We start from the raw sequence: 22,703 nt of genomic DNA, 5'->3' as shown, positions 1-22,703 counted from the left end.
GAAAGTAATGTGTTTATCCCCAAGGCCAATGACTGGGCACCTAGATACATTCCAACTCGTTTATGTCAGGAAATGGATTCCCTTTGGGGTCAAGCTAGTTTGACTTCTACCCTGTATCCCAGAAAAGAATTCTAATGATCATAAAATACCATAGTGAGATGGTCCCACTTTGGAGAGAAAACCTTGATTGCGTTCTGATCTATTTAGAAAGAGAAAGTGTTAGCACATGTCAACTTTTCCTGTTTTCGTAACTCTTGATGTACACAGAGCACGGATTCTCCTGGGCTAGTGGATGAATATGGTCCCTCTGCTGCATGTCTAGGGCCTGCTTGGCGCTCCCGACAGGAAAGTCCTCACTAAAGGAGTCTAATGAACCGACTTACCACGATGTGACGGGGACACCGTCTGTTGTAGAACTTACTACTCATGATTTCATATCATGACTAAAGACAGAACGAGCCAATCACAGACTGTTCTCTCCAATGGAGTAGTCCACACACCCCCTTTGATTTCCATCCCACTCTGTGTATCTGTCTCTTCTACTCTATTAAAAGCTGAACTTTTGACACAAATCTTGTTTAGACTTGTGAAACCCATTCCCAAATGCCTAGGCTCTATTTTTCTGTCATAGGATCCAAGGAAACTCAGGCATGCCTTTCCCTTGAAGAAAAGAGGCCACTGTTCCTCAGCTGGTTGATCTGCTCATGTGGTCTGGCAGTTCACACATCACTGTTTTCTAGTGTAGACTCACCGACCTTTCCATTTCTAAGACCCTTTGAGATTCTCATTTGAAGAGATTATACATTTATTAATCTTCAGAATAACAGTTTGTTTTGTTGTTTTAAAATGTGAAGTGGATTTATAGACATGGACAAAACTTCTTTATATCCTTATCTTTATTTCAACATTTTTCTACAGCAGCTAGGAGAATACAGAGCTAACGACAGATCATACTAAGTACAACATTAGACAACTACAAATTCAGAGCAGAAAATGTCATTCTGATATTGTTTTGGCTTTCCTTTTAGCATTAGGTGATATCCAGTGAGAAACTCGTGTTTCCAAGGCTTTGTTGATATGAGGTGAATTGGTAACATTCTAGAAGCTTTCCTGTGAGACTCTCTGGAGAGGCTTGGTAACACCTCTCACCTTTCAGTATTTCTGCTTCCTCACCTAATCACTTTGCAGAGATTAACTGTGCAGATCAAGAAAATTCTTTCTCCAGATTCAAGGAAAAAAACAGATTTGAAAACTGCAATGTCCCATTTCACTGTATTTCCAAGGCAGGTCCATTTCACAATAAGTTATAAACAGTTAAAATAAAAATGCAGTATGTTAAATGTCATGAACTCATCTGTGCAATACTGCTGGAACAATTTAAACTTTCCAAGAACACAAGAAAATCAATACTACTTCAGAAATCCACAAAGGAACTTATTTAGGGATTATAAACCACAACACATATCCACATTTAAAGGGGAAAAAAAAATCACTGTTTGCAGGAAAAATAATGGCTCATGTGACTTAGGCTAAGATTTTATAGCACATAGTAACAGCAAGTTATTGAAACTACTGACTCTGGAAAATACACAGGAATGCATTAATTTTCCAAACATTAAATTATATATGACAATCTCAACCTTCAAAAACAAACCCAAAACTTTCTCAACTATTCCAAGCAATATGACAATGCCAAGGATATGTTAATTGTTTACAGATATGTTATGAGTCTAATTCTATCCATTACATTAAGCTAATGAACATTTTCAGCTAGACCAAATTATAAAATAAGAAAATGTATAAAATGCATTTGGGAGATGTTTGACATGGCATCTTTCGGGTTCTGATCTATCGAGACCCCACGGATACTCTGACGTCCGTCCTGCTTCCTCCACATGAGCTCTGCTTCCTTACTGTCGTGAGGAGCTGCACTAGCCCAGGAACACTCTGAAAGCTAACATTTTATTGGTTGCTTCATAAATCCCAATCTCTGTTTGGAAATGACAGGTGGCAGGAGATGCAGGAAGGAGAGAAAGGAATCAGTGGTAGGAAGCCACATCCAATCCAAATCCTCATAAAACCTCAAGAAACATGGCAAGATATCCCTCACTGAGGACAAGTTCTGGGGAACTTAAGGCAGCTCTAATAGGGACGGGGCAAGGGTTAAGGCGGCCCTCACAGCACAGTCTGAGAACAGTTACAAAGCACTAGCACAATGCTTGTGGCCTCCAGCATGCATGCCCACAGGCAGCTCCAGCGTCTCCCTGGCAGAGTGCTGGGGGCACTTCCAAGCTTACAGTGACTTGCCAATGGTGAACAGTCCCAGGGAGGGAAGTCCTTAGAGTCCTGGGCTCCCCTAGACAGCAGACTGAAACTACAGGAGAGTTCTCTGTAGGCTGTGCCGCTTAGTCAGGGGCTCTCACAGGGAAACCTCAGGGTTGTGGAGAGTGGCCTGCCTTGCTTCTTCACATCTGAGGTTTTTACTGCTTCCTGCACTCTTAGTTTGGACAGTCTCTAGTTTGAGAGCCCATACCCTGTCAAGTAGCACTGATTATGTCAAAGGGCAAGCCTTGTCACAGTTGGCGCTACAAGTACTGTGCACTGGCCTCCACAGAAGCAAGCTGGTGCCCATCATTTGTCTCTTCCCACGTACCAGTAGAGAAGAAGAGGACCCTCACTAGCCCAGGGCACCCCAGCATCTGGAGGACAGTGCCACCCTAGGCAAGTCACTGAGCACACTGTTGTCCCGAATTGTCCCTCACATTGACTGTGGGAGCTGTCTCCTGTTGACGCTGTGAGGGAGTGAGGTAAGAGAGAAGAGTGCTGGCGTGAAGCACATGCATACGGGTTCTAGCACACATGGACATTCGCTCTTTAACCCTCGACAAGACCTCCTGAAACCTCTCAGCTGGCGGCTGTGGGTGTGAGAGAAGGAACTCTGTGGAGCTCTCAGGATGGCAGTAGCTCCTCTTTCCTAGAATTGTCAGAAAAGTAATTTCTCACAACAACCAAGACACTGCTTTTTACAGCCTCCTGTATACACGCTGAAAGAATATGTATATTGCACACGCTTGCTCACCCGTTAGGAGTCTATCTACTGAAATGGATCAGTAACAAAGCAAGTCCTCTAAACTGATTTCTATCACTTGGCTTTGGATTACAGTTCTGTATATTTGCTTTCAAAGCAGTGCCGGGTTACGAGGAATGTTCAAAGCTTCTAAAGGAACCATCATCTTGTCCTTTCTGCATCTTGTTTTCATGCTTATCTTTCCTGCTTTGGAGTTACTTGAAGGCAGACTCAAGCCTTGGGCTAAGAAAAGCTGCAGGAAGGGAGGGGAAACTGCTTCTTCCCACCTTGGATCCCACGGGTGTGCGCTGCACGTGCGGCAGGGAAAGTGGGTGGTTCTGGCAGGGGCTACCAAGAGAAGAGGTGCTGTGCTGTTGTGCCTTCCAAGAGCTCCTTCTTTGGAGTCCAAGTGTGTCACAGAGGAATGATGGAAAAGCCAATTAGTAATAATGATGAGGAGTACAGAAACGTGAACAGAAAGGTGTGTGCACAGACACCTAAAGGTAAGTCCCATGCATGCCGTCCAGGGCCACAGAAAACCATCTGGCTGGTAAATTAGACCGAGGGAAGAAGCAGGAAAGTGTGACAGGCAGAGGAAAAGCTGGGTGTGGGTCTGAAGCTAGGTGAGGGCACAGATGACAGAATGAAGGTTACCTTACCTAGTCGGCAGAAACCTGGTGCTTCCTTAACAAAGTGCACACAGTCACTGACCAGGTTTTGAGGTTCCCTGGTTATAAAGTATTCTTCTGAGGACTAAAAGCCTCCAGATAAACAAGCGGCATTACTTCAGATCCCCGTCTGGGGTTCTGAAGCAGCTTCAAAGAGCTAGAGCCTGGCATCATAGAAACTCTGAGCCATTATCACTGAAACAGGAGAAACTGCAGAGTAGGAATAGCTATGGAGCAGGAGTTTCAGTTCTTGACAGCAGAGGAAAAGTGCCAGAAACTGTAGGACACAATGTCTGGAGTAAGGAAAAAAGGGCTCCAGGGACAGTGGTAGCACGATCTTGAAGACAAAACTCAGGGTGTACAACAGTCGCGTCCTACAGGGGATTAAGCTGGGAGCAGGGTGTGGGAGGACTGCCGGGCTGAGGGAAGACAGCCTACACATGGCTCTGTTTGCTGAGCAGCTCTTTCACCTGCTACCCCCCTAGCTGACACACGGCACGAATGAAGCTGCTTTAAGCATTAACTGCTCACTGAAATAATATAGAAAACCCACAAAAATTGAATCTGGTTGAATTAGTGTTTTAGGTTCTGCAAGTAAATAAATGTACTAGAACTGATGAAGGGCTGAGACTGCAGCTCAGTGACAGAGGACTTATTTAACATACATGGGGCCCTGGGTTCAATAAAATCCTTCAAATGACAAAGCAGTTCATCATGTAACAAAAATCACTAAACTACGTGACTTTCAAATAACACAAATACATTAGGATTTTCCTAAAGTACCTAAATGATATACGTTAAGAAGAAGTTGTGGCTACGTAAACTTGTTATTTACTGTGTAACCCAGGGAACCGACAGGCACTAAACACTGGTCTTTACAACAGGATGGACTGAGTAACTGTGGCCCCTTGCCCTAGGAACCAAGCATGAGGGAACTGTAAATGGGGAAGTGGCTGGAACAACCAGTTACCCAAGCCTCTTATTTTATAAACAAGGACATTCAGGCTCCAGGAAGATAATGGACAATAACTGTTGTTTAATAACAGTATTTATCATTGACTTGAAACTGTTTAGTTCTCATCAATAATATTGCACATATTTAAATGTCATTGTTATCGACCATCTAACAGTTAAACTATATAAATTGATGATGTAATTAAGAGCCAGAGGAATAAAAGCTAAGAATTTGTTCTTACATAACTCAAAGGATTTATTATATAAGACTTCCAGGAAAAAAATGGAGACTATGTTTAATTAGACTTTCATAATGAAAGTTTACAGGATCTAGGTCTTACTGAACCAAATCCTCTATAAAATGTAATAATCTTCTTATATTTCTTACATAAATCTTCTTACTGTATTTATAATATGATGTTTTTTAAAGTATTTAGTGATATCTGAAAACACTTATAGAGGACGCAACACCTATACCTCCTGAATTATAGTGATTTATTATATGTCTTTTTTGAATAACTTATAGGATAATCAAAGTTTCAAGATCTGAATCATAAATATTCTGATAGTCCTTTCAAGATAGTGACTGAGGCTAACACTTAATAAATTAAAAATAGGACCAGTTAATGTTGAATATATGCATGGCAAGAATAAGATTTGGGAACCAAAAATAAGTAACTTTACAGAACACTATACCATGATATGATATCCACACAGGTAAAATTAATTTGCATATCAATAATTGCATATGCAATCCGGATCAGCAAGGACATCCCAGCCACTCTAACACTACCTAAACATCAAACATCTTGTCCTATCACTACACAACTTCCAGTGTCTGCTCCTTGTGCAGATGAACCTGTGGATAATTGTATATAACCCTGTTAAAACTGATCTGGTTGAACTGTAAACAGTGAAGAAAGAGAAGCTGGTTGTGCAGTGCCTAATAAGACTATCATCAGGAGACAGCACATAGCAGTAATTTAAGATGCTTGGTAAGCTACAGTACAAAAAGCAACTATGCTACCTAGCAAGCCAACATCTTTAATATCGCTGTACCATAATGACACAAACAAGGACGTTACTTAGGCAATTACTTTACATATTGCCAGTTTATTTTTTGATCCAGTTTGACAATATCAACATGATTGGCTCCTAAGCTGATATGTATTCAGTAGTGATTTCTCTTTCAGTTCTTTGTTTGTGCCTTGCTAACAACAGTTCATCCGTATGGAACTGTATTTTTCTATGTCACTTAAATGCAGCACTAAAGGTTTAAAATAAAAGCTGTCAGCTGAAGACACACACCTTTTACCCTTCTTCTCATTCCTCCCTGATAGCATCCATCTGTATGCAAACTCAACTGGTGAAGAATGAGCGCTGCTTTAAAGGTAACACGGGACAAGGTGTCTCCTCCCAAGTGAAAGGATTCTAGGGAAACTTCCAGTTAATAACATCTTCTTTTAGAGATAATCAGTACTTTTTCTTTAAAAATGTATTTTCAGTAGCTCAATGGAAACGACTGTTCTTATTTAGAGGAGAAATGCGTTCTCTGTCTTTGCCTGGACAGCACTTCAGACCCGTGCAATGAAGCCCAAGCCTAGGCTGGCTGGGATCTGGATGGTTTCTAGGGCCAGGGAGGATGGGTTAAAGGGAAATGTGACAGGAAAGATGTGTTTAGCATCCATGAGCAGCTGTGGAGAATCTTTCCTGTCTCGTAACCGCATCTAAGATTAAGAAAAAGGACAAGCAGGGTGTTAGTACTTCCAATTTGTAAGATACTTTTCTACCAAAATTTTATTTAAAAAACTTTAATAAAAATGTTAATCTTTGCTTAAAAATATTTATTAACTATAATCTTATATAAAAAGTCAATGTCCTGCAAAATAAGTAAAATGGAAAAGTAAAGATAAGAACACATTATCCCTCCAAAACATGGTAAATACTCCACTGGAGTGAGCCTGGGGTGAAACAGTGAGAAAGAACAAGCCCCTTACCTGTATAGTGCGGATGAATGAGACAGAGACCCTTTCTTCAAACTCATTAACAGGGGTGTACAGGTTCAATACCTTGACGATCTGGAGAGATAAAGGGTAAAGCTTTTGGCATATTTCACAAACAGGCTGGCTCTTCATGATCTAATGAGTGGGAAGGACCTCTTAGTTTTACCTGGGGTGGGCTGGAGAGGGAAGGAGACGTGTGTGTGTGTGCGCGCGCGCGAGCAAGCGCACGTACGCACACAGACATAGATATATAATCACATCCCAAATGCAGCCTGAGCTGGACTTGAGTTTGTTATCCTCTTGTATCAGCTTCCAGGCGCTGGGATCAGAGACTGTACCACCATGCTGGCCTCACTTTCAAGTTGTTATTTAAAGCTGTGCGAACACACTAGTCATCACAGCCACATGTAGTTATTTACATTTAAATTAAACAGAAGGTTAGGTACAGGGCAATGCTGACCTATAGGCAAAGTGTATGGTAAGCACCAGAGACATGGAATAAGATGCAGGAATAGCGACCAGTCTGTGAGTGACACACTGGACTCAGGGATTAGGCATTCAGAAGCAAGGGTTAGAATGGTGCAGGGAACTGTTCACTACAATCTGCCACGTAAATCAAAGAGATAACTGGATTCTGGATCTACCTAATGCTTGGGGCATATACTAAAGTTGAAATATTTAAGTTCCAGAGCACATTCTTTAAAAGCTAGAGGACAGGAAGCATGTATAAACTGGGTTTCCCCACCGTTCCTTTACTTTCCATACTTGGCAGAAATGGGGAAGGTCTCAAGACAACCACCAGTCCGGCAGATTTCCACCTCTATGATAGGTTACAGCAGGAGTTTCTGTAAATGTGAGTCTGACACTAAGAAGTTTCAGACAGTGGTTCTGACTGTCTTCCCTGAGAACAGTGAATTACACTGGCCACAGCCGCAGTGCTCAGCACTGGGAAGACAAAGATTCAATGCAGGAAACACCAGGCAAAGAGAACAGCAGGCTCTTTGGATACCTTCTTCCAGCTGTTGCTGTTTCCTCTGACAACCTTCCTATCCTGTCCTCGTCCTTAAGGTCAATGCTGCGAGGCAGCACTGCTCAGAAAAGGCTGTCATCTCCCCCGGTGCTTCTTGTTAAGCAGAAGAGCAGAGACTGTTAGAGGTTTACGACAGTGCCAGCTCCATGCATTTCTGTTTCCCCACTGAACTATAAGCTCATGAAGGTGGAGAGTCTTCATTCTAAAGTGAAGTATTTTCCCCTACAAGTATAATACTGTGTGGTGGGAATTAATCACTTGAAAAACTGAGAGTAAGAAATACTTTGAGCATGTGTGTGCACATGTGGGCAGTGCAGAGCATGCATGTGGAGCTCGGAGTGCGACCCTTGGGAGCTGGCTCTCTCCTACCATGTGGGTTTCAGGGATCAAGCTCAGGTCATTAGACTTGATAGTAAGTGCCTTTAATACCTGAGCCACATTACTGGCCCCAAATAGAAAAATATAAAGATCCATTAATTATTAAATAACATAGAAATAACTTCATGAATTGGAGCTCCACAGAATATATGCCCCACAGGACATCGTTTTATTCCAGGCTGTCTCTCAAGGCTGAGAATATCACAGAGTACTAGGTACCCACTCTTTGCCAAATATTCTGTAGATGCCTATTAGTAGTATTAAAATGTATTAATTGATAATAAAATCTCCTTTCTTCCAGATTTACAATTATGTATCTTCTTGTCAAAGGAGGAAGTCAGTGCAGAGAGGAGAGCAATGGCCAGGCCTGCCTTCTCTGAATTCCTCTGTGACGGCTGCTATGGTGTGCCTCCTTAGGAGGCTATAGTACCTGGGCAGTGGTCAGAGCATTGCACATGGAGCAGATGGCTTCAGCATCATCATCGGTTTTCTTTTTCACTTGCAAAAGTTGAGCAGCCTGAATGAGTGGTTCCAGAGTCTCTTTGGCCCCACTGTTCATTAGATTTTTGTCACGTAGCCATTCTTCCAATTGACTGACATTGTACCTACGCCAAAAATAAAAAGAGAAAGTGTAAGAAAGAATAAAAGAGAAAATGCAAATTTTCTGAATGCTGTCATAAGTGTCTTAATTTTGTGTATGTAGCCTTGTCAGTTAAAATGACAGGTAGTATTTTTGTTCAATTTTCTAAAATCTAATCATCTGTGCTTTAACATTTATCATTATAAAGTCATGAGGCTTATAATTGTAATTATGTAAGAGTGAATGACAAGAGACTGCAACTCTTTATTGAAGATGGAAACAGAGTCATCAGAGGAAAAGTTATTGGACTTGCTAATACACAAAACTGAATATAGCACATGACTCTGCACTTACTAAACAGCTGACTAGAATGGACTTTCTGGCTTCTCCTGCAATTTCAGACATAGGTTCCCTTTGCAGGATAAGTCTCTCAATTCTTCATGCACTCTGCCTTACTTAAGACTCCAAACTGATTGGCTGAATAACCAGATACCCAATATATGCTTTGGACTCAAGCTTTTCTAAGAAAGGGCCTTGACAATGGGAACAGTGGCCTGAGAAAGCCTAGAGATAGGAGAGGAAAAAGGGGAAGAAGCCCTTGGGAAGAGATGGAGTCCAAACTGGAGAGATAAGGAAATTACCCAGATGCTAGGGTTTAGATGCCCAGCTATCTAATGGCAGATTTCAAACTACAGTTAAGGCAGACCGACACACAGTCAGAATTCAGGCAGAAGGAGGAATTATGATATTAAGATGAGTGACTTCAGTTGGGTGTGAGAGCACATGTCTGTAATCTTGGCACTTGGGAGGTAGAGGCAAGAAAATGAGGAGTTCACAGTTATCATTGACTACACTGTGAGTTTGAGATCAGCCTGGCTACACAAGGCCCTGCCATTTAAAAAAGGATGCACAGCTTCACGAAAAGTTAGAATCCCTGAATGGAGGTCATACCTTAAAGTGAAATGTGGAGAAGAGCGGTCAATATAGAACACTAAAGTTTGCTACTAGTAACTATAGATGGATTTTGTAGAAGCCCCCTTTCTCTTTCTCGGTGAACATACCAGCTGCACAGAATAACTATTTGCCTCCCCCATTCAGTTATGTTACAACAATGAGACAATGAGGAGCAGCGGGTATAAACTTAGTTGCTGCTGGGCATGGGTGGTGCGCGCCTGCATTCCTGGCTGAAGCAGGGTTGTGAGCCCCAAACCAGCTGGGTCACACGGTGAAACCTTTTCTTTAGCACAAAAAAGAAACTATAATTTAAAAATAGAGTTTTTCTTCAAATTCAACTGTTAGTAAATTATCTCTTTGGATCTATTACTTTTCTTCAACTTATACCTTTTTTAATTAATTGTTTTTAAGTGTATGAGTTTGGTTAGATATATGTACATGTACACAATATCCACAGAGTCCTGAAGAAGGAGTTGCCTCTCCTAGAACTGGAATTACAGATAGTTGTGAATCACCACATAGGTGCTGGGAACCTTACCTGGGTCCTATGCAAGAGCAGTAAGTGCTCTTAACCACTGAGCCATATTTCCAGCCCGTATTGGACCTATTCTCATTCATATTCCTAATATGGAAAGATATTTCTAAGAGAAACCACCAAATACTAGAAAGTTTCATTTTCCCTAATGTTTCCTTACTGTACAGTGAAAACAAATAAAAAAAAGAGAAAACAAAAGTCTGTTGTTGTTGTGCTTTTGTACACTCCTACAAACAAGGTGGCTTAACAGAGGAGCAGGGTTGCCTCCTGAGCAAGAGCCACCCAAGTCAGAGAACTGGCTCTGTGCCAGTCGTTCTCACATGCTTGGCCATGTGGCACCACAATTGGGAGCACCGCTTGGAAACAAGTCATCAGCCCTCAAGAGGCAAGCAGGGCAGTGACACCTGTTGGTATTTGCTCACCTGATTTGCATGCCTTTGCTCCAAGAGCACATGTCCTTACGCAGGAGGAGGTTGTTTAGGGTGATGGCGCCCACAATGTAGAACATCTGCTTGACCACCTGCTTGATGAGCTCTGGGTCCATGCCATGCTGACACATGACTGAATGGAAGGAGTTGAGCTGACGTAGGATGGAGTCCAGCGTGTAGGTGCCCTCGTCTGCGATACTGGAGGTTCGCTTTCTGAGTCCTGTGGGCTTCACCCCGGATACACCCTGAATTGTTTCATGCTCTAGCATGCCTGAGACTGTAGAAGTATTTCAATTATTAAGAGGATTCAGAGGGAGGTGTACATGTATATGCCCCCCCTCCGCGCGCGCGCACACACACACACACAGACACACACACACACAGACACACACACTCTTTAGGAAATGATGTGAGAATGAAGATGGTGGGAGAAGGAACGGCCCCAAGAATTCACCTTTGGATTTAAACTTTAATGAAGTAGTAAGTTTTTCCAGTATTAAGTAACCTTACTGCTGTGTTTTCTAAAAGAAGCAGCAGCTTTTGGGACTGCACTGGCATGTGGTATCTGAGAAGTTTTTGAGAGTGGTTAAATAAGTGTTCTTTGTATTTGATCTCAGACATTAAAAAACCACAAATCCAAACAACACCAAGAACAAAACAATAACAAGAAGACAGTAAGAAAGGTGTGACCTTGGGAAGCAGTCTTAGAGAATAAGACCTGTTAGAGCTGGTGGTGTGGGGATTGGAGAGCTGAGCTTCCCCCTGATCCTCACAACTGCAGTGAGACTTTGGAACGCCTTGATTTCTCCAGACTTAGTCTCTGTTCCTGTACCTCTTTCTCTGTGTCTGGTTTATGCCTCCTTAGAAAGCTTCTAACAGTCGACTCTGAGATACCCACTCTGAGATGTCCCACTTTGAGATGCCCGTTCCCCTTACCTGGGAGGCCCTTGAAAGTAATCACCATACCTTGGTTGTTTTTATTTATTTCTTTGTGCTAAACTCAGCTCCTCACAAACCCTATACCAAAACCATTTGTGAAAACCCATCCCAGCCTCCTTGGTTTCCCCCAGGAGGCTCAGTGCAGTAGTGCCACTGCAGTTAGAAGTCCAAAGTCTTTTTGACAACTGGACACAAGGACAAAGTCTATTGTTAGAAATAGGGCACAGCTAAGTCTTCAGAGAGAAGACTTAAACACAGATTCTAGAGCTCCTGTCATGTGGAGACAGGGATTTCTGTTGTACCTACTATTTTATGTTTTCCACAGGAATACATGCCTGGCACATGTCCCACTGGCCTCACTTGTTGGCGAGCACACGTGATACTCAGGAACACTGGTCTTACCTATCATCGGCTGAAGGATGTTCTCTAACACTCTCACAAGCTGCTGGTAGATCTGAATGGCCAAGTCGCTTAGCACTTGCCGATATTCGGCAAGGTCAAAATTGGTGAGGCAGTGTTCATTCTGGCGAGATGTGTTGTGTTTCATGAAGCCCTAGAATCAACACAGTGTTAGGGGTGCACAGGAAGCCAGTGCCTCTGTCACCTCACTGACTCTAAGTGTCTCTGGCCACCTCACTGTCTCCAAGTGCCTCTGTCCATCTCACTCTGCAATTTGCTCAGCACCTTCACGCCCAGTGCCAGGATATTCATTTTCAATACTATTGCTTATGTTTTTACTCTGGTCATCAACCTCCTCCACTTAAAGTTTTGAGTAATAAATGATCTTGACAATCTATACTTAAGATGGGGGGGTTTAATTTAAGAAAAAAGAAACATACTTCATTAATAAAACAGTAAACACTAAATAAATAACTGAAAGTACTCTTTAAATATAGTCCTAGTCATATACACCACACCCAGAGGAATATATATGCATAATCTTCTTGTAACAGTATTTTTCTGGATTAGAAAATAAATGAACTTTGTCATTTTCGTCTAACTTGTGGAATCTATATAATGATTTCAGTTAGATCTTAGAAAGGTCTTTCAGTAGCACTGGTGTAAAAGGAGAATCCCCCAGATGGGCAGCACTTCTTCCAGACACTTTGCACGGAAGCACACTGCTCAGCAGCCCTGCCTAACGATGGAGCTGCTTCCTGAGTGACCCTGCATCCAGGACCTCCTTCACGGCCTTTCTCAGGATTCTGTTCTCTCAGCCCCACCTTCTTGGGTGTCCTGCTTGTCTCTGAAAAGCCTGTCATTTTGTATGACAGTCCTTTGCTCCGGGTGCTAGAGGTTGCTACTGACTAAGCTTCTCTGCCTGCCATAGGTCTCCAAGTTATGTAGATGCAGAGTCACAGCTCTGGAAATTACTCATTTGACTGATGCTTGATTTGTTTTTGCCATGCTTTCTCAAATGCTAGGAAGGAAGAAACTACATCATTGCTCAGCTCACCAGAAGACAGCAAGAATCAATGAAGCAGTACATTTCCAAGTCACCTGCTTAGGAGTTTGAAAATTAACATGATTCAAATGTTTTTTTAAACTTTCCCTTTAAAAGGTCAGAGAAAGTACAGCATGCTGTTTTTACCACCATGGTTTTCTTACCTCTTCTCCACTATATTGCTTCAAACAGTGCAAAAATCGGCATGTGTTAGAGAGCCAGAAGGAGACAGTTTCAAAATCATCACCTCTTTTCTGAAAGAGAGAATAAGTCTAAATTTTCCTATCCTTAGGAAAAAGGTAGGCAGACACAGAAGGCCCACTTCTTTCACGAACCATCATAAAGTACCACACCAGTAAAGCACACGTTAGTTCACACCATTGTTAAAGGAATCCAAACAAGTCCCCTGGTAACAAACGTTACTGCTCTTGCCTTCAGACAAGTATTCCTACTCAGCTAACTTAGTTGCCTCTTTGTGCAGAAAAAGGTTCAGTTCACAGTGAACCCAGACTGACTCACATTGTTGGGATTAATGAAAGAAATCAGAAAGAGCTAGAGGCACAAAGGATATAGTAAGTTCTAAAAGGCCGAACATGAAAAAGAGCTTGCCACCCTCAAATGAAGCTTGGATTAAAACTTTTGTCACAATGAATTTTGTGGGCAGTGAACCAGAGATGGAGGAAGTCCCACACTGAGTAGACAGGGGAGCTGGCTGGCTCTTAACCATCATGGGAGGAGTACAGGGAGAAGCAGAGTCTCATGCTTCAAAGAGACGCTGGCACTGGAAGTGTTTCTCAAAGGTCAAAGAGTAGGCACAGTGCAGATGGCTACAAGTTTGTTAATGAACCTTTAATACTAGTTCAGACACAAAGTTAAAGAATCATCAATGTTTACCTAATTTTTGCATAAGAAACATAAAAAGAGTTACCTGGGGTAGATGCCTAGCATTAAATACCTATGGTTTTATCTTAGAAGTTCTTTATAAAACATGGTATGGGGGCTGGGTCTGTAAAGTGTTTAGAGAACAAGCATGAGGACCTGAGACTGATCCCCAGCACGTACAGAAGACTGGGGGTAGTAACTTGTAGTCCCAGTACTGGGGAAGCAGATGGGAGACTTCCTGAGGCATACTCTAGTCAGCCTAGGGCAATCAGTTTTGAGACAGTGAAAAGCCCTGTCTCAAAAAACAGGGTAGGCGGTACTCCTGGGGAACATTGGAGGTTGTTTACTGGCTGCCATGTAGAACTGTGCTCAAGTGGATGCATGTGTGCCCACACACATACACACACACAAAGATATATTTAGTATCTATGTATCCTCCCCCTACCTTTTCTCTACCTACCTATCTTTGGTTTAATGTAGCCTAATCTGGCCTCAGATTCACTATATAGCTGACACTAGCCTTCAATCCTGATCCTCCTACCTCTATCACTCAAATATGCCACCATACCTGGTTTAAAATGATATGTATTTCTCACTGGTACATCAGAGCACAGCCTAGATGTCTAGAAACTACAGAACATTTGTCTTTGATCCTGGTTGTCACTTTGTACTGTACAAGTGTATCTAGAACAGGTTATGCTACGAGGAATGGTTAATTTCTTACAGGATCATTTCTTTTAGATAATAAAATTTACATCCTTAAATATGCATAAAACACATTAAAAACCTTAAGATTTGGAGAATATTATCCTGAAATGACTTTAAGAAAGAAATCTTAGAAGTTATTTTGTATTTTTTAGCCAAATTTAGTATTTCTAGCTGAAACAGCAGAACTGAGTTCAGGCCTCTATTTTGAAAAAAACCTAGCTTTAAGACCATTGCCAGAATTATATCCAGGCGGTGGTGGCACACACCTTTAACCCTAGCACTCAGGAGGCAGAGGCAGGTAGATCTCTGAGAATTCAAGGCCAAACTGGTCTACAAAAGAAGTTCCAGGACAGCCAGAATTGTCATACAGAGAAACTCCATTGCAAACCCCTCCAAAAAAAAAAGAATATTGCCAGAATTAAATAAAATGTTATGATATTTCCACACAGACAATCATCGTGTGGCTTGCATACAGGTTTGACTAAGAACTTTAACTCTTCCACAGATGTGGATTCCATCTACTCTCATGGTGGTGCTGGCTGAGCTGGCAGAGAACATCTGTGTAGATGGGAAGGCAACATTAGTCAAGGCTGTTCCATAGGACAGAGTCACTGGCTGTCTTTGCTGATGACTGAATAAGTCTAGCTGCAAAGTCTCTTAAAGGTCTAACAGAAATCCTGTAATTGTACCCACATTACCAGTACCCTTAGCATCATCAGAAAGCAAAACCAAGCAAACAAACAAAAACAACCAGACAAAAGGAGAAGGTGATTAAAGAGAGGGCTTCATGAACAAATTAATTCCACTAAAACAGCTTTTGCCATATGAACAAGATGGGTCTGCTCTGTCCTGTTAAAGTAAAACACTCTGTGCTACGTAAAAATACACGTTTTGGGGACCTTAAAGCATTTAAAACCAATTGCACTTCTCTACTAGTTATCTCAAAATAATATTTTGATAATGAGTAAACTGTACACCAAAATTAGATATTGAATTAATGTCATTATGACTTACAAAGAAAATTAGACAAGCTCAGAATTATTCTTAGTTTCCTTTTCTACTTATTAGGTAAAATTATCTGTGAGCTAGAAACTGCATAGATTATCAATATGCTTTAGAGCCTGTGTCAAAGCACTGCTAAGATCAGACCAGGGACGCAGAGATGCAGGGCAAACACACTTGAGGCAATGCACATTAAAGCAGAATGCCACGACTGTTATTATGCTGTGGTAAACACTCTCCCAAAATCATTAGCTAATATGGTATGGTGATTAGTCAAACTAGTTGAATGTATCTTATGATTAGGTTGAGAAAGGGGGGAAAGTTTTAAAAATCTGTATATGAGTTGACTTAAGAAATAGTAAACACATAGTCTGCTTGGCATCAGTATGCCCCAAATGAAATGAGTTATATTTAGAAAGACATCATGAATTTTAAAGAAGAGTCTTTAGAAACCCCACACTTTGGTAATCACTGTGGAACAGATGACAGAGAATAACTTTGCTACAGAAGTGGGGAAGCAGCACTTGTCAGAGGCCACAGTGCTGGGAGCTGGAAGGCATGGGGAGCTGCTGTGGAATGGTGCAGTGTGTGATACAGTCACAGAGGGACTGTGGTGATGGCTGAACAGCAGTGTCAGTATATGTTAACACTTATAAAGAGTAAGACGTCAAAGTTTATATTCTGCATACTTTACACTTTTTTGTTTTCTTTTTTCCCTTTTATTGAAAATAGATTCCCCCCTCTCATAATATATTCTGATTATGGTTCCCCTCCCTCTACTCCTCCTAGTTCCTCCCCCACCTCATCTCTCATCCAGATCCCAGCCCATTCTGTCTCTTATTAGAAAACAGATTCCTAAGGAATAATAATAAAATAAGATTTAAAAAAAACACATTGGAATTAGACAAAACAAAAAAAGAGCCTAAGAGAAGGCACAAGAAACAAAGTTATTCACTCGTTTGAACACTCAGGAATCCCATGAAATACTAAAGTAGAAGCCATAATATGTTCTCAGAGGACCTGATGCAAACCCATGCAGGCCCTGTAAATGCTGTCTCAGTCTCTGAGTTCATAAGAGCTTTGTCATGTTAAATTAGAGGGCCTTGGTTTTTTTTTTTTTTTTTGTATGTGTGTGTCCAACATCCTCTCTGGCTCTTATACTCTTTCTGATTCCTCTCTTCTGCAGGGTTCCCTGAGCCCTGAGGGGAGGGATTTTACAATAAAAATTTAAAAGGCCAATTTAGATGCAAGAGATCTTCATCATCGATGCTCTGTTAAGCTGAATAATCAGAAGGCAAGGTGCCTGGATCACATCTTCATTCCTCAAAGAAATACTGAGCTAAAAGTAAGAGTGTCTCTCTGGAGTCACTAGGAGGATTACATAAGGTAAGTAGTGGCCACTGAGTTAATAGGCTGCTCCTCCACTGTTAATGCTACTGTCGTTCCCAAGCCTTTTTGTCTCTGACTAGCATCTCCATGTTGTCGTCACAGGGATTGTAGGTAACAAGACAGTTTGTGGGATGAATTGGAGAACAGGGGAATAGAAGTTGAAAGAAAAAAAATTAATGTCATAGCAGTCATCTTTTTTTATTATAATAAACTACATATTACTGAACTTGACATTTATCTCAACATCAGCATCATATTCTACATATATGGACCACATATTAACATGCATGTATATAATTGGTTTCCACTAAACATTTGAACATTTTATTTATTTAATTGATTCATTTTGAGTTAATTAATTAATTTTGAGTCAGGGTCTTACAGTGTAGACTTGACTGGCCTGGAATTTGCTTTGTAAGGGTAGGCTAATCTTGAAGTCATAGGGATCCTCAAGATGTGTGCCACCATGCCTGTCTTCTGTTAAACATTTTAAATTTGTTTTCAATAAAATCTAAAGCAGACTATTGCTGTCACTTTGCTCCACAATTAAAATGCAATAAATGTCAAATTCATCTTGATTACTGTCCAATCTGAACCTGTTCTGAAAGAAGGCATATAAACTGTCATATTTACCACAGGTCCCCAGCTAGTGCTGGCTTTTGAGAGGCTGTGGAATCCTTAGGAAATAAGGGTTAGCTGGAGGAAAGGGGCAGCCTTGACAATTATAGTCCAACCCCATTTCTGAATTAGTCTTTGCTTAGTGTTCCTCTGTGATGAGCTTATACCTACTTAAGCTCTGAATCCCTCAAAATTATTGTTCCTTCTTTTAAGTGTCCCTGTCAGGTACTGGGTCACAGTGATGAGAAAGTAGCTAGCCCAGAAAGTTATATAGACGGTTTCCTACAATAGCAGTTTGTGGTTAAGACTGAAAAGGGTTTGTAATTAGCAACTGTACCAAGTCTAAAAGAGAAACAGTGCGCAGACTGTCATCATTAACAACCATGAGAACTGTGGAATGTGGAACTGACCTTCAAGACTTTTTTGATGCTGTTAATTGTTGATGTCAGCAATGATCTTACTTTCTGATCATCGTTCAGGTAATCAGCATGTCGCACACACATAAATAAGATATATGCTGGTAACCCTGGAATCAAATTGACAGCCACACCACGTGGCTTCAATTCTGAATAAAGAAAAAGGAGAAAAAAATTATATAACCCTGGGAGTCTTTGTAAGGAATGTTCTGTGGGAGAGAAAAGCATAGTTGAGTAAGAGCTCAGTCATTCAGGGCAAGTCATCAACACCCCCAAACCCAGTATTTTAACAGCTCATTAGTGAAATTATTGACTATGGGCACATATCTATATGCAGTTCATATATCCTGCCCTGACTTTCCCCTTGAAGTCCAGTCTTGTTTATCAACTTCTTCCTGCCGTCTCTGCTCAGGCACATCAAGTCAAGCCTCTCCAAGCCAAGTTCTCCATTCCTCATGGTATCTGCTCTCTATGGACCTCTCCCCATCTTCAGCTTCTCAGGTCAAAAACCTCACCATTTTTAAAATTCCTTACTTTTCTCACACCATCTACCCAATTTATTAATCTTGCTAGTGCGCCCTAAAAATACAGCTAGAATCGATCTACTTCTGCTAGCTACTTTGCAGTTGAGGAGACATTATCACCTCTTTTAGGGCTGCTGGAATAAATTCACCCCCTATTCTCAGATCATTTCCAAGTATCTACAGCTATTTACTTGAGAAAATCCATGTTAGATGATGTCCCTTTTGTTCTGAGAATTCTTCAAAGAGCTTCTTGCTCACTTATAAAATCCCAAACCTGAGTTGTGCTCCACACTACCTAGCCCTGTTCTTCCCCGTGCTCAGCTCACTCTGCTCCAAACAACCCTCCTTGCTGTCTGCCGCACATTCAGTGGCGCCCACCCAGGACTCATGACTCTGATGTTCTTTCCTCAGAAGCACAACTTGTTCCTTATTCTCTTTAGCCACTGTGCACAGCACCCCATCAAAGAGTGATTAATGGCAATCTCATATGAAACTGTACACTCACTAGTCTTTACTCTCTATTCTTTTTACCCTTTAATCCACCAGCCCCTGAAACATTTCTGCTAAATGAAGATCATGTGGAAGCTGAAGCACTTCTGAGCACCACAAAGCTGAGGAGTGCTACACTAGTGTGACTGTCAACCCCACTGCTGTCCCATGGTAGCTGGGAGGAGAGAAATGGAAAGGCTGAAGATTTCAGTTCACTACTACTCAGGGGTTCATGCATCCGTTCCTTATTTTACTCCTTCAGAATTCTTCTTAGAGGCTCACCCTCAAAGCTGTATGCCCCTCCCAAATGCCTCTTCCATTCTCTTTTCAGCGCTCCCATCTTTTCCGTACTTTGCTGGATCTTTTTCCTTAATTATATTTTTTCTTCCATATTATTGAATTGTACTAAGTACAGTAATTCATAAACATTTCTAGGGAATGGAAACAAGAATTTAAAAACTTAAATGACTTACAACAATGGCATCCAACTGTGGTTACACTTGGGAATCCCTGAGACGTTTCCAGAATAGTACTAGTAAACTCTTTTCCATAGAAATTTCAATTTACTTAATTTGGGGAGGGAGGCTATCAACACTTTTTAAGAGCTTCTTAAGTGGGCTGAGAATATGGCTCGTATCTGTCTACTGTTCATGTGGCTCTGGGTTTGATTCCCCTCCCCCCTCAAACACAATCCCCACATGCTGTTTGTAGTGGAAATACACACAGGCCTTAGTACTCGGGAGGAAGAGACTGGAGTACTGTGAATTCTAGGTTAGCTTTGGCTACATATCAAGTTTTAGGTCAGCCTGGGCTATATACGATGAGATCTTGTCTCAAAACCAAACCAAACCAAAATTCCCGAGTGATCTTAACATGAAGCCGGAACTGAGAGGCCTACAGCTGGATCCTAGACACATGCTCTCCCACTCTGATGGTTAATTCTCAGTAAGGACTCTACCACAGCACTCCAGGGCAGAATGAAATGATGACCCAGAAAACTCCAGAGCTGCACCTGCCTGCCAGTGGCTTACATCTATGGCCTTTGCTGCTCAGAAAGCTGAAACTGGATGGCTACAACGGGACCACCGTCTCCAAAAAGAAATTTTAGAACTTATTTTTTTTTTAAAAAAACATTTATTTGTTTTGTGCGTGCTGTGTGAGGGCCTATGACACAATGTTTGTGGAAGTCAAAGGACAGCTTTCAGGACTCTGCCTTCTCCTTCCACCATGGGTGAAGGGACTCTGGCCAGCTCGAGCATGGCAGGCATGGCTCTGGCAGGCCCTGCCATTACCCCATTCCCTCTGCCTTGCTAAAAAAACAACCCGTTAGATTACACTCCTAAAACTACCCACCAAGGTCTATTCCCTTATTTGGCCACTTCCTCCTTCTGAGGCTGACCACCAAGATCTAGCTATCAAAGTATTGAAGCCCAACAATCAAAAGCCCATTTTGGCTCACCTAATTAACATGCCCAATTAAAACTAAACACCTCAACCTAACACAGGGTTTCCTCTTTTATCGTTATAAACCGCCATTTTCCTATGTGCAACATCTGTCTCCCCTTTATCTCTTTGGGACAAAGATCCCTTCCCTCTCTCCCCTGTTCCCTCCTCTTCTCCCTCGTCCTCTATCTCCCATTTGTCTCTTATTCCCTGCGCTCTCTCACTCTGGGGCAAATAAAGCTCCTTTGTGCTGAGACCTTGGTCTTGAAGCTCCTGAGTGATACCAATCTTTTACAGTGCGGGTCCTGGGAACCAAACCCAACCATCAGACTTGACAGCAATAACCATTCCCCACTGAGTCACCTTGCCAGTCAAGAAAATAATTTTAAAGACTATCAAATCAGTTTCAAACCCAGTGACTAGCCTTTCCAGCACTGGCCTGGCTGGAAGGAATCTTACCCACATAGAAAACACTTGCCTAGAATCAGGTTCTTCACAAGCTTCTGCTCATCCTCCCTTTTGTACTCCAGCATTCCTTGGAAATCCTTCTCTTTCCGGGGAATATTGACTGGCCGGATAGGCTCATCAATGATCTGTCCTGGAGAGATGTTCTCCATCTGACCCACTTCAGGAGAAACAAAGCGAGGAGACAGATTTTGTCAGGTGCAATGGCTGAGAGGGCTCCATGCTCTTGTAAAATAAAGTGGACTCTGCAAGAACTGAAGCTCCTTATCGCTGTCATTTAGGTCCCCCCCACCTTTAAAATATTTTTCTCTGCTGAAACTGTGTAAATAGCAATATTAAAGGATAATTCTACTCCAACAGCCACAGAGGCTGATACACAAGTAGTAATATGAAAAAGCTACCCAGAAACTGGCAAGGGTTTTTGTTTGTTTTGTATCAGGTTTACTTTACAATAAGATCAAGTATCCACAGCACAACAAAAAAGTCCCCAGCATATGCAATTTAGCAGATTTGCTAATGAATCTTTACCAAGCAAAAGTAGTTAAACATAGTCAAGCTCTTGCTTACAGAATGGAAAAACAAGGTGGGAATGGCAGAACATGTCTGAAATCCCAGCACTTGGGAAAGAGTCAGGTGGATCAAGCATACTGGGCCAGCCTCAGCTATATAGCCAGTTTGAGGTCAGCCTCAGCTACATGAGATCCTGTCTCAAAAGCAAGCAAGCAAACAAACAAATCTCTCAAACAGAAGAGAAGCATTCTAAAGGGACAGTAGAGCACATGTTTGTTCTAAGAATCCAATATTTAGTCATTAAAGCAAGAGCATTTATTTAAAATTTACCATTATCTCGAATTCAAACCACATCAAGATAGTTGATAAGACAGTGTTTATTAGCACAAACTGACGTAAAAATGCCTAAAATCAGGTTTTTAAGGGTCTCCCTCATAAGGCTAACCTTTCTTCTGCTTATTTCAGTCATGTGCGAACAGATGATGTCTCTTTGGAGAGCTACACAATAGGATACCACCCGGAAGCAGAAACCAGGCCTTCCCCAGACACTAAACCTACAGATATCTTCTTGAACCTCTATCCCTTTGAGACCTAACTCTCCATGAGAAATGTATTTTCATTGCCTATGAATTGCCCAGCCTGAGCAGCACAGACAAACTGAGTCAGCAATCACTTAGCCTGGGGCTGCAATACGGACCGGCATTCTTCTGGAACCTGCAGCAATCTCTACTTTCATGTTCTAGATTCTTACAGACCCAAAGGAAAAGGAGAGCAATTCAAAAGAGTCTCTAAAAAAACTGCCTTTTCTCTCAAAAGTACCACAAAGATCTTAATCTCAGAATTAATCCTGTTGTCAATTTCTTACAAGTAGAAAATTCTGGTAATAAAGCAGGAAAATCAGAAAGTTGAGGTTATAGACCTACGACCCAACAGGCAGGGTATCAGGTATGTCACTGTAGTTTCGAGGATTTTGTTTGTCTTATATCAAAAGTTACTGGTTTCTAGAATACTTTCAGGTCTTTTTTTTTTTTTTTTTTTTTTTTTTTTTTATGAAAGCCAAGATGTAACACCCACTCCTGAATTGAAACAGAGCACCATGTAGATCAGATTTTGAAAAGACTCTCTACTTAGCTGTATAATTTCTGCTAAAAATTATACATGTTGGCATTTTTTTTAAAAGTTTGCTTTTAAAAAAAGTCCTTAATTAAATATAGCCCACAGGAGAGGCAGGAGTCTTGCCATTTTAAATTAAAGCAAAAGATTTAAATATGTTTGAA

At 41.5% G+C, this 22,703-nt stretch overlaps 1 protein-coding gene across 4 annotated transcripts in view; it reads right to left on the bottom strand.

Annotated features, from left to right (window-relative positions):
* Positions 1–878: 878 nt before the first annotated feature.
* The window catches only part of Myo5a (myosin VA), a 153,733-nt gene continuing 131,908 nt past the window's right edge, over positions 879–22,703 (bottom strand). For all 4 annotated transcript variants that reach the window (XM_050125053.1, XM_050125063.1, XM_050125033.1 and 1 more), the window contains 8 exons: positions 20,930–21,076; positions 17,990–18,144; positions 13,145–13,234; positions 11,939–12,089; positions 10,592–10,874; positions 8,531–8,705; positions 6,687–6,767; positions 879–6,416 (listed from right to left, as the gene is read on the bottom strand). In XM_050125053.1, the coding sequence (XP_049981010.1) occupies positions 6,264–6,416; positions 6,687–6,767; positions 8,531–8,705; positions 10,592–10,874; positions 11,939–12,089; positions 13,145–13,234; positions 17,990–18,144; positions 20,930–21,076 (1,235 nt within the window). In that variant the 3' untranslated portion in view covers positions 879–6,263. The remainder of the gene's footprint in view (positions 6,417–6,686; positions 6,768–8,530; positions 8,706–10,591; positions 10,875–11,938; positions 12,090–13,144; positions 13,235–17,989; positions 18,145–20,929; positions 21,077–22,703) is intronic.

Source organism: Alexandromys fortis, unplaced genomic scaffold, assembly GCF_014885135.2.
Source record: "Alexandromys fortis isolate MF-2015 unplaced genomic scaffold, M_Fortis_MF-2015_v1.1 scaffold_22, whole genome shotgun sequence".
Lineage (NCBI taxonomy): Eukaryota > Metazoa > Chordata > Mammalia > Rodentia > Cricetidae > Alexandromys > Alexandromys fortis.
The sequence above is the reverse complement of the archived record's forward strand: the minus strand, read 5'-3'. Positions and strand labels throughout refer to the sequence as shown.